The sequence below is a fragment of the Mus caroli genome, unplaced genomic scaffold, assembly GCF_978045245.1.
Source record: "Mus caroli unplaced genomic scaffold, Mus_caroli_1 scaffold_15, whole genome shotgun sequence".
In the NCBI taxonomy this organism is placed as follows: domain Eukaryota; kingdom Metazoa; phylum Chordata; class Mammalia; order Rodentia; family Muridae; genus Mus; species Mus caroli.
In genome coordinates, this window is record NW_028227270.1 from 54,062,581 (window position 1) to 54,074,281 (window position 11,701).

General features: G+C 39.7%; 1 protein-coding gene across 1 annotated transcript; it reads right to left on the reverse strand.

Annotated features, from left to right (window-relative positions):
- Nucleotides 1-1,082: 1,082 nt before the first annotated feature.
- LOC110308523 (uncharacterized) lies at nucleotides 1,083-11,167 on the reverse strand. Its single transcript, XM_021180969.3, has 4 exons — nucleotides 11,058-11,167; nucleotides 6,660-6,786; nucleotides 6,097-6,192; nucleotides 1,083-4,868 (listed from the first exon to the last, which is right to left on the reverse strand). Exons 1-4 carry the CDS (start codon nucleotides 11,061-11,063, stop codon nucleotides 2,932-2,934), a joined length of 2,166 nt encoding a protein of 721 aa, XP_021036628.1. The 5' UTR covers nucleotides 11,064-11,167; the 3' UTR covers nucleotides 1,083-2,931.
- Nucleotides 11,168-11,701: the final 534 nt, after the last annotated feature.

An 11,701-nucleotide genomic window follows, 5' to 3' on the forward strand; every position in this document is an offset into this window, starting at 1 on the left:
GCCAATCTCCTTGGATCAACAGTATGTACCACTATGCCTGGATTTAAGTTATTCTTCACCTAAAACATTCTCTGTCTCAGACTGGCTTTGAACTCAGAAATCTGCTTGGCTTTATCTCCTGCGATTAGAGGTATGCACCAACATGTCTGTATCTAAACTTAGCTGGGTAGGATCTTGCTCCAAAGTCCCACTCCCTTAATTCAATTTAATATCCTTGAACACAGGATTCAGCTCCATTTCATTTACTGGTGCTTCTTTAATATTTGAACCATATATTTTATATTTTCTCTTTCTCGGGTAGCCATGCTTGTTTAAAATGCTCTTCATGAGACTAAAGCAAAGAACAAAGTCTATGATGGGTGTTCCCAAGACTTCATTTTTCAGTATAATTAATCTGAGTCTCTTCACCTTAGACTTAGGCAGACTCTTCAGACAAGGACAAAAATTAGCCACATTCTTCACCAAAATACAACAAAAACAGTCTCTAAGCCACATACTGAAGTTCTTCTCCATTAACCTCTTGGACCAGGTCACCACAATTCAAATCACTCACAGCAACAAAGTCTTCCATATTCCTTCTAGGATAGCCCACTAAGCCCCACTTAAAGCATTCCAATGCTTTCCGAATCTAAAGTCCAAAACTGCATATACTTCCAAACAAAAGCATATCACAGCAATACCCTACTCCTGGTACCAAATTCTGTCTTAGTTAGGGTTTTACTTCTGTGAAGAGACTCCATGACCAAGGCAAATTTTACAAAGGACAACATATATTTGGGGCTGGCTTACATGTACATTGTCAGTTCATTATCATCAACATGGGAGCATGGCAGCATCTAAGCAGGCATGGTGAGGGCAGAGCAGAGAGTTGTATATCTTCATCTGAAGGCTGGTAGTGGAAGACTGACTTCCAGGCAGCTAGGATGAAGGTTTTAAGCCCACATTTACAGTGACATACCTATTCCAACAAGGCCACACCTCCTAATAGTGCCACTACCTGGGCAGAGCACATACAATCCATCACAACCATGGAGTCTTATTCAGTGTTCTATTGCTACAAAGAGACACCAAACCAGGACAACTCTTATAAAAGAAAACATTTAATCGGGACTTGTAAACAGTTTCAGAGGTTTGTCCATTATTATTGTGGTGAGCAAGCTAGGGAGCTCATTGGAATGTAGGTAGACATGGAGCTTGAGAAGTAGCTGAGAATTATCCATACTGACCAATAGTCAGTAAAAGAGGGGGACACTGGGTCTAAACCTTTGAAACCTCAAATATGACCCCCATTGACACACTTATACCAATAATACCACACTTCTTAATCCTTTTCCAGCACTGTTATTACCTGATGACTAAGCATTCAAATCTATTCTATGAGCCCTTGGGGCAATTCTTATTCCAACCACAACACATGGTGAGAAACTTAAAACAACAGGAACAAAAGCAGGTGGTCATGTTTCTTCCACAGTGAGGAAGCAGGAGATGGATAAATATTTGGTCTCAGGGTACTATCTGATACTGCAGCATCTCAGTCAAACAGATACTTCCAAATAAAATTAAGTGACCTTCTGAAATCAATTAAACTAATTAAGATAAGCCCTATAAATCAACAGGAGGTTTGCAACTCAAATGATTTCTAACAATTGAGATATATGCATTACTTTTTGATGCTTGGCCACATAAAATACAAAGTCACTTCAAAAGCATAATTTATGTTTATTTATTTCTGGGCACACAAATTTATGTTTGTGTGGGAGCCTATTCATGGAGGTCAGAGGAAAACCTTCAGAGGTAATTACTTCTACTTTGTGAGTACTGGGAATACTAACATGCATGTGGGGCTTATAGGAAATTCAGTTTGTTACCAAAGTCAACATGCTAGCTCTAGCCACAAAGCTTTAAATCATAACATTCCTTCCCTTTCCCCAACCTTAGCCCCACCTCAGAAGTCAAACAGCCTACAACTTGAAAGGTCCACAAAGGATTTAACAATTACAACACTATGAAAGACCACAGCCCATGTGTCAAATGAGACTCAAGGAAATCTCTTGACTGTGAGCTTCTACAACATAAGAACAAGTGACTTCTTTTTACATACTGGTATAGAACAAGGGTTTCAATTCTAAAACAGAAGAAACAAAAAGACAGTAAGAAAGAATCAGCCCCAAATCCAGAGGGACAAACACACAATCTGACAGCTCCAATTTTGGCATGGTTTTATGAATGATTCCAAAGCCTTTACCACATTCCCAAAACTTATAGGGCTTCGGTTCAGCATGAAGCTTTTGACAATTTTTAGGTTTGAAGAAGTTTTTTTTGAACATTTTAACATTTGTACTATTTCACTCTAGTTCAAGCTACCTTGTTTTCAGAAATATAAGAATGCTTATTAAAGGGTTTGCAATATTTTTCACACTTGTGACATTTCAGTCTAGTATGAATTATGAGGTTTTCCCCAAGGTTTCTGTAAGTCCAAAAGACCTTAGCACATTCTTCACACTGTGTGGTTTCTCTCATAGATGAATTCTTTGATGTTGCTTAAGACCCAAAGACCAGTAATACAGTGTTTGCCACATTCTTCACATGCGTAGTGTTTATCTCCAATAGGAATTATTCTGTGTTCAGACTATGCCATGGAATTAAAAAGTATTTGTCACATTTTTTACATTTGTATGGTTTCTTTCCAGAATGAATTCTTTGATGACCCCTAAATTTGTTGAGCATTTTGATATGTAAAGACCTTGCCACATACTTCACACTTGTAGGGAGTCTCTTCTGTATGAATCATCTTGTGTTTAGAAAGTAATGGTGAATACTGGAAAGCCTGCCACATACTTCACACTTTTATGGTTTCTCTCTTGTATGAATTTTCTTATGGTCTGAAAGTACTGATGGATTATGTAAGGCCATGCTACATACTTCACACTTTTAGGGGTTGTCTTCTCTATGTATTCCCTTGTGTATATGAAGTGATGATGTAGTGCGGAAGGCCTTTCCACACACTTTACACTTGTATGGTGTCTCTCCTGTATGAATATTCTTATGGTCTGAAAGTACTGATGAATAACGGAAGGCCTTGCCACATACTTCACACTTGAAGGGTTTATCTTCTCTATGAATTCCCTTGTGTACACGAAGTGATGATGGAGAGCGAAAAGCCTTTCCACATACTTTACACTTGTATGGTGTCTCTCCTGTATGTATATTATTATGTTTTGAAAGTCTTGATGGATATTCAAAGGCCTTGCCACATATTTCACACTTGTAGGGTTTCTCCCCTGCATGCATTCTCTTGTGTTCATGAAGTGATGATTGAGAGCGGAGGAAATTTCCACATATTTTACACTTGTAGGGTTTTTGGTCTGTATGACTTATCTTGTGTTTTAAAAGTAATGATGGAAAGCGGAAGGTCTTGCCACATACATCACACTTGCAGGGTAACTCTCCTGTATGAATTCTCTTGTGTTGCCAAAGTGAAGATGAAGAGCAGAAGGCATTTCCACACACTTTACACTTGTATTGTTTCTCTCTTGTATGAATTATCTTATGTTTTAAAAGTCTTGATGGATATTTGAAGGCCTTGCCACATATTTCACAGTTGTAGGGTTTCTCTCTTGTATGAATTCTTTTCTGCTCAGGAAGTGATGATGGAGACCAGAAGACCTTTCTACCTACTTTACACTTGGAGGGTTTTTGTTCTCTATGAATTTTCTTATGGTTGGAAAGTATTGATGGATAACGGAAGGCCTTGCCACACACTTCACACTTATAGGGTTTGTCTTCTTTATGAGTTCCTTTGTGTAGAATAAGTGATGATGGAGAGTGGAAGGCCTTTCCACACACTTTACACTTGTATGGTGTCTCTCCTGTATGTATATTCTTATGGTTGGAAAGTATTGATGGATAATGGAAGGCCTTGCCACATACTTCACACTTGTAGGGTTTTCCTCCTCTATGAGTTCCTTTGTGTACACGAAGTGATGATGGAGAGCGAAAGGCCTTTCCACACACTTTACACTTGTATGGTGTCTCTCCTGTATGAATATTCTTATGGTCAGAAAGTACTGATGAATAACGGAAGGCCTTGCCACATACTTCACACTTGTAGGGTTTCTCTTCTCTATGAATTCCCTTGTGTACACGAAGTGATGATGGAGAGCGGAAAGCCTTTCCACATACTTTACACTTGTATGGTGTCTCTCCTGTATGAATATTCTTATGTTTTGAAAGTCTTGATGGATATTCAAAGGCCTTGCCACATACTTCACACTTGTAGGGTTTCTCTCCTGCATGCATTCTCTTGTGTTCATGAAGTGATGATCGAGAGCGGAGGAAATTTCCACATACTTCACACTTGTAGGGTTTTTGTTCTGTATGAATTATCTTGTGTTTTGAAAGTAATGATGGATATTGGAAAGCCTTGCCACATACATCACACTTGCAGGGTAACTCTCCTGTATGAATTCTCTCGTGTTGACAAATAGATGATGGAGAGAAGAAGGCCTTTCCACATACTTTACACTTGTATGGCTTCTCCCCTTTATGAATTATCTTATGTTTTGAAAGTCTTGATGGATATTTGAAGGCCTTGGCACATACTTCACAGTTGTAGGGTTTTTCTCCTGTGCGAATTATCTTGTGTTGAGAAAGTTTTGATGGAACATGGAAGACCTTGCTACATGTTTCATACTTGTAGGGTTTTTCTCCTGTATGGATTCTTTTGTGTTCAGAAAGTAATGATGAAAAACAAAAGGACTTGCCAACCTCTTCACAAGTATATGGCTTCAAACCTAAATGAATTATCTGCTGATTTCCAAATACTTTTTCCCTCTCAGAAACTTCTTTGCATGTAGAGCTATTTCCCCCTATGAGTAAGAGTTGAAAAATTAATGAAAACAGATCCAAAATCTGTATATCTATACTGATAGTTTAAAAAACAAACAAACAAACAAACATTTGCTCCTACTTGCATTTGTCTGTATTAATGATAAGGTACATTCAATTTTCTATACCTGTATTCAGTGAACTACAATTTAAAACACAGAATAAGTGAAAATCATGTAGACTCCCTTGAAGAAAGAAGACTATGACAACATATAACAAGGAAGGAATAGAATAGTAAGCAAAAGCAAACATGTAGGAAAGCATAATATTCACTAAGAAAACCCATAATGGCATTATGCAATGCAAATCAGCTCCTTAAAGAGATACTAAAATTTCTTGAGTACTTAAAAACTAAGTATAAATTAATCTAATTTGGAAAACATCTGAATAAATAATGCTTATATATTGTATATGTATATAATAGTATATCTAAAGTCTCAGTATAGAGTTTATTTTTAGAAGTTTTGAACAGTGACTGAAGAAGAATTTCTTTAATAACATTAAATAAAGATTCAAGAAAAAAAGTTTTATGTACATCTTTAGGTATAATGGTTTTGTGCATTTTGTAAAGATTATCCATGCATTATTAAAATGATTGATTTCTCTGGCCCCATATGTTTGTGCCATCCAGACATGGCAATGTAGTGGATTCTACAAATCTCCCATCTTCAGTTTGTGTAAACACTGTTCCCCATATATGCTCTAACTTGTCAATAAAAGCTGATCAGCCAGTGGTTGTGCTGAAGAAAGAATATGCTGAACTTCTACTAAGCACAAACATGGGCTAGACCTGGTTCTCCCCGCTCATATGTAGCAGATGTGTAGCTTGATCATTATGTGGGTCCTGAGCAATTGGAAAGGAGGCTAACTGAAAACCTGTTGCCTGTATGTGGAAGATATTCTACTAGCTGGCCTGCCATGACTGGACTCAGTGGGAGAGGAAGCACCTAGCATTACAGAGTGTTGAAGTGCTGGGGTTGGGGGTTGGGGGGACACACAGCAAGTTCCCACCCACATAGAGCAGAAAAGGATGGCAGAAAAAGAAGAATTGTGGGAAGGGGTGACCAGGAAGGAGGCAGTGATCCAGATGTCAGGTGAATAAATAAGAAAAAAAAAAGATGATTTATACCAGCATATTGTATCTCAATGTATTTATGTTAGATCCTAGAATTTCCCACTTTGTTCTCTGACACCCTCCTTCTCACATACCTGAGTACATAGAGATGGCCACTTGACTCTTCACATCTAGAGGCTCTTGTATTTGCTCCAGAAATCTGACCAGGTATGGCTTAGAGGAAGCAAGACCTGTTTGTGGAAAAACGGAACATCATTGTTACTGTGGTTACATGGGAAGTAAAATGTCCCTCCAGGACTGTGTATAAGGAATGAGATGATACAATAAAGGGGGATAGAGGACTACTTGTTACATGTTTTCTGATGGCCACATCAGAATGCTAAGGAGGAACTTGGAAACTGCAGGTCCTGAATGTCACACCCCTCAGTTACAAGGAGAATGTTTACAACTTTAGTTTGTGATGTTCTCTTTAAGGTGTACCACTTATATTTTAAGACAAACTATATATTTGGGGGGGGAGGGGTGGTATGAATACAAGAAGAAAGAGTTCAAAGCTATATGAATAATTTAAAATTTCCTTAAAAGTAGCCCTATGAACCTCACTGATGGACGTAGAAGTTCCCATGAGATACTGTACAAAGGGAGCAAGTTTCATACTGACAGTTAATTAAAAATTCATCATGGAAGTTATCCTCACCTAGAAACACAAGGTTGTTGTAATTCTCCAACATCACATCCCTGTACAATGTCCACTGAGGAGGACCCAGGTATTCCCTCTCCTCTGCAGAGAAATATATTACCACATCCCAGAATGACAGCATATTCTGTAGAATAAAATAAAATTAAATTAAAAGAGTAAATGTCAAAATGTTACTGTTTGGTATTGTTCAGTGCTTTCACGTATTCAAATGCCAAATTCTATACCCCAACATCTGTCTGCCCCCAAACAAGTGAATTACCACGAGTTCACCAGCAATTTTTTCGTGTAAAACTGGCTACCCAATTAACTGGCAACTGGCTACTGGTTAACTAGCAACTGACAATTATGGGGAGGTTAGAGGTAGGCAGGGCTTCGATGACTGAGGATTGCAAGTAACGTCCACAAGGAGAAAGAGATGTCGGGAGGGGAAGGGTAGTCATAATAGATCAGCAGTAATGCCCAAGGGAAATGCCCCCACCCCTACCCCAGGCAGACTGATGGGGCAAAAATTATTTAAAAAAGTAAACATCAAGAAATTAGGGAGCACGAATTGGGAAGTAGCCAGTCTAGCTTTAGAAAAGTAGATTATGAGAAATCCCCCAATAATTGAACAAAAGCCAAATAAATTAATCAGAGTCTGAATCTCACTCAGTTGGAAACTATACTGGGATAGATATAACGGAAAAACTTAAAATAGAATAAATAGAATTAAAATAGAAAAATAGAATAAATTGGAAGAAGATAGCATGTAAGTATTTACAAATAAAATGGATGTTCTAGATAAAATAAGCAGAGCATATGAAATAAATGAAGAAAAAATCTGTGGGAAGGAAACACACAGAAAATGTTAGACAAGGTGAAAAGACCAGGAAGTTTCATAGAAGTAGTGGATTTGGCCTCGTGCTGCTTGTATTCTAGTGTTAATTTTGGCTCCCAAAATAGCTTACACAACTGTCTGCTCCTGAAACAATAAGGACCTTGCCTTCCGGTTGGTTCTAATTGATAAATTAAGATGGCAGCAGCAAATAGCCTTGCAGGGCAGCAAGAGGTGGGACTTTTAGGATTCCTGGGCTTGGGACAGATAGGAGAGAAAGAGAGAGAGAGAGAGAGAGAGAGAGAGAGAGCGCAGATTCCTCATGACTCAGAGGCAGAGGGGTCAGATTCAGGAGCTATGGAAGAAAAACCATCCAAAATGTAGGTGGAAGGAGCAAGCAGCCCTATGGGGCCAGCTGCCAGAAGGTAATAGAACAGCTAAGATAAAACACAGAATTACAAGGTGTTAAACCAGAAACTCCGGAGGGAAATATATGCTAGGCGCAGGGAAGATTAGAAGTACTCAACCATTGAGCTAGCCAAGGCATATCAAAATTAATGATCCTGAACATGCGCGTGTGCCTGTGTGTGTGTGTGTGTGTGTGTGTGTGTGTGTGTGTGTGTGTGTTATTGTCAAATCCAGAGCAGGTTAACTAAATTACCACTACACAGATATGATCTCAAGAAGGCTGTAAAAGAAATCCCTAAAGTAAGGAAAGGTACACCCATAATAATATAAAAAGCACACATAATATTTAATTGGACAAGATCAGAAAATAAATTCCTCCTGTCATACTGAAATCTGCAAGTGAAAGAACACATTTATTAGGATATCAGGCAATTCCTCTATGTAACTTTGAAAGTCAGAAGAGCCTGGAGTAATCATTCCAACTCCTAAAAGACAATGACATCCAACTTAAGACACTGCACACTGCACAACTATCTGCAGCGACTGAAAAAGACGGAAAAAAATAATAAAGAGCATTACAAAGTTGTATCTTACAAACCAAACATAAAGAAAATACAGAAACCACCATTTTAGGCTGACGAGAGAGATGAGCATAGCCAAGACACCATGAAAAAGAATCAGAAGCCACAATTACAAAACCACAAAGGGCCACTGAGAACACAACACTGAAAATGCGGGACATACTGACAATGAACACTCACATACCAAAATAAGTGATGCCCACCCAGAGTTCTCCTTTGACGAGAGACAGGCCAGAAGAATGAATCAAGAAATGAATCCAACTTAGTCAGGGTTTCTATTCCTGCACAAACATCATGACCAAGAAGCAGTTGGGGAGGAAAGGGTTTATTCAGCTTACACTACCACATTGCTGTTGATCACCAAGGATGTCAGGACTGGAACTCAAGCAGGTCAGAAAGCAGGAGCTGATGCAGAGGCCATGGAGGGATGCTACTTTACTGGTTTTCTTCCCCTGGCTTGCTCAGCCTGCTCTCTTTTAGAACCAAGACTACCAGCCTAGAGATGGCACCACCCACAAAGGGACACCCCCCCTACATGATCACTAATTGAGAAAATGCCTTACAGCTGGATCTCGTGGAGGCATTTCCCCAACTGAAGCTCCTTTCTCTGTGATAACTCCAGCCTGTGTCAAGTTGAGACAAAACTAGCCAGTACAATGTTGTCTACAACAAGTAGATATGAGTGATGTCTTTTAGATTTTCCAATTACACTGGACAGATTTTCAAAATATCCCTTTATGATAGTCTGAAGTTTTTGGTATCTGTTGTAATATCTCCCTGTTGATTTCTGAATCTAATCATTTGGGTCCTGTTTCTGTTGGTTAGCTGGATCCAGTGTCCCTCAATCTTGTTTATCTTGTTTATCTCCAGCTCACTAAAGCTTGGTTTGACTGAGGACAGTATAAGCAAGATCGCCTGAGATGGGGGAGGGGATGTGGAGAAGAAACCCTGAAAAAACAAACACACAAAGAAAACCTGTGTGTATGTTGTGAATGCAAAACTCTTGTAAGGAGTCTGTGTGTGCAGAGACTGGTGGCCAACATGGAAGTTCACTGAGGGGCAGAGCCTGGAATTCTGCAGGTTCAGGGTTAGCTGTCTTGGGCTGATTTTCCCTTCAGGGACAGTCCTTGCCTCACTATGTAGTGGACCACACAGCTTGTTAATAGATAAAAACCTCTCAGAATCCACTGACTAGGCAGAACATGAGATTCTATCAATCCAAAAGCTAAAATCTCAGCAGATGGTATCTTAGATGAATAGAATATCTCGCATATCTCAAGGTACATACCTCTATCAGACTCACACCAATGTATTTTAAGCTTTCTTAGGTTAATGACATTCTTTGTTCTGTAAAACCATGAAATGGATTTCATGTTGGAGCATGGAATTTGGATTAACTAAACCTGTATTCTCAGATCATGGCTACACAAATGGCTCTGGACTAAACTATTCTCTTAACTCTCCAAGAGGACAACTATGCATTTTGCATGAACAGGAACCTACTATATGCAAATCATAAGTTCCCAAGTATGCCACAGGTTTTGAAATTTATCTTGCAGCCTTTCTAATACAGTTGAAAATTTTGAAGACTTCTTCCTAAAACTATTAAGGGTGCATCAGTAAACCTGAATGTCACACTGAAGGACAGAGAAAATTTAAGAGAGTTTGAACACTGCCGATAATAGGAACATACATAAGAAAATCACATGATGAGACAATATCCAGATCCTGCTAGATTAAAGAGAACAATGTACAGAGCCTGGCACATGAGCAGAGATATTTCCTCCTTCCCTTTCAGACTTTCCAGCTCCACCCAGCGATCTTTCTCACATCACACCAAGTCATCTATCTCTCACATCTGAAAAGAAGTCCAAATACTGGACAGAACAAATACTCAGAACACACACATACTCAGAACCGTTGAGGTATTACTGTCTAGTCATTTTTAATCTGTGTAAAATCCATAATTACATAGATTGTGCAAACACAGGATCTTACCAATTACAAGATTATTCTGTGGCTATATAGCCATGTATTGTGAGGAATCATGTCACATAGACGTCTATTGGAAATTCCCACTCTAACCAAGGCATCCATAAATCTAACAATTCATTCCAAAGAAAAAGTAACTAACACCCCACACAACAATCACCGTCACAGGACTCTCTGTCCCTGGACACTAGGAACTTTAGAAAACTGTGTGAGCTCAAACAAGGAGTAGTCTCCAGGACATGATGTATAGGGGGCGCTAGATGTCCCCGTGTTCTGTATGTCCAGAGAATCTGACTACAGCCACGTGAGAACGGGTCAGCTAGGTCGAGCACGATTCCCTGTTAAACATGCAAGAGCTCCGGTCAGCATCACAGGCACAGGCAGTCAGCAGACCCTGCCTGCCCTTGCCATCCTGTAGTTTCTAACGTTCTCCTCATCAAACCTGTGCCCAGGGACAGTGGCCCAGCCTAGGTCAGCACAGCATCTCCAGGTCAGCAGCTTCCTGTCTCACAACAGGCCCAAGTCGGCACTCTCCGTTCCCTACCCGCCACCCTGCACAGTCCCTCAGATCTGCAAGATGGTGCTGTTCCCTGCACCAACCTCCATGTCAGATATCCAAATGCAGCGCTCAACAGGACTACTGCACAAATTTGAGAAGAAGCGACCTTTGACGAAAGAATATGGAAATTTGATGCTGACAGCACTTTCTGATGCCGTCACAGGGGCCGAGACTACATTTCCCACAAATCAGTTGGAAGGACTTCCGGGAACCCACTGAAGAGGTTTTGTGCACTGCTTGGATTACAGTCCACTGAGAGCAGGTGCACATGGGCATGCACAGGGAATTTGGGCTCTTTTACAGTCCTTGGTCACGGCACGAAATGTTTGCCTGTAAGCTGAACCTTTCACATTAATCCCGCCTATCAGGTTTCCATGTTATCTCTGCTAAAACATTGTGATTTAAAAACTCCGATCTACTATAGAATCTTATTAACAAATGGAAAATTCATGCTTTCATGATCTGCTTTATTTAAGAATGTGGAAGCAGGAAGTTAATGTAGGAGTGAGCATTATCTCTTTTACGATTCTATTGAAACCATCCTAGTCGCTTAAGATAGAAGAATTAGAAATCAAAGCTATTCACCAGCAGATGTTTTCTGAGCACTCCACTGGTTTTTCTCTTCTGTATGTCTCCCAAGGGGTGGGGCAGAATTACTGGGATCACAATGATGTGTGTACTAACT

Excerpts from the sequence above, each read along its gene's own strand:
- LOC110308523 (XM_021180969.3), bottom strand. Across the intron at positions 6,193-6,659 it reads CAACAACCTTGTGTTTCTAG|GTCTTGCTTCCTCTAAGCCA; the intron begins GTGAGGATAACT and ends TTCCACAAACAG. Across the intron at positions 4,869-6,096 it reads GGCCATCTCTATGTACTCAG|GGGGAAATAGCTCTACATGC; the intron begins GTATGTGAGAAG and ends TCTTACTCATAG.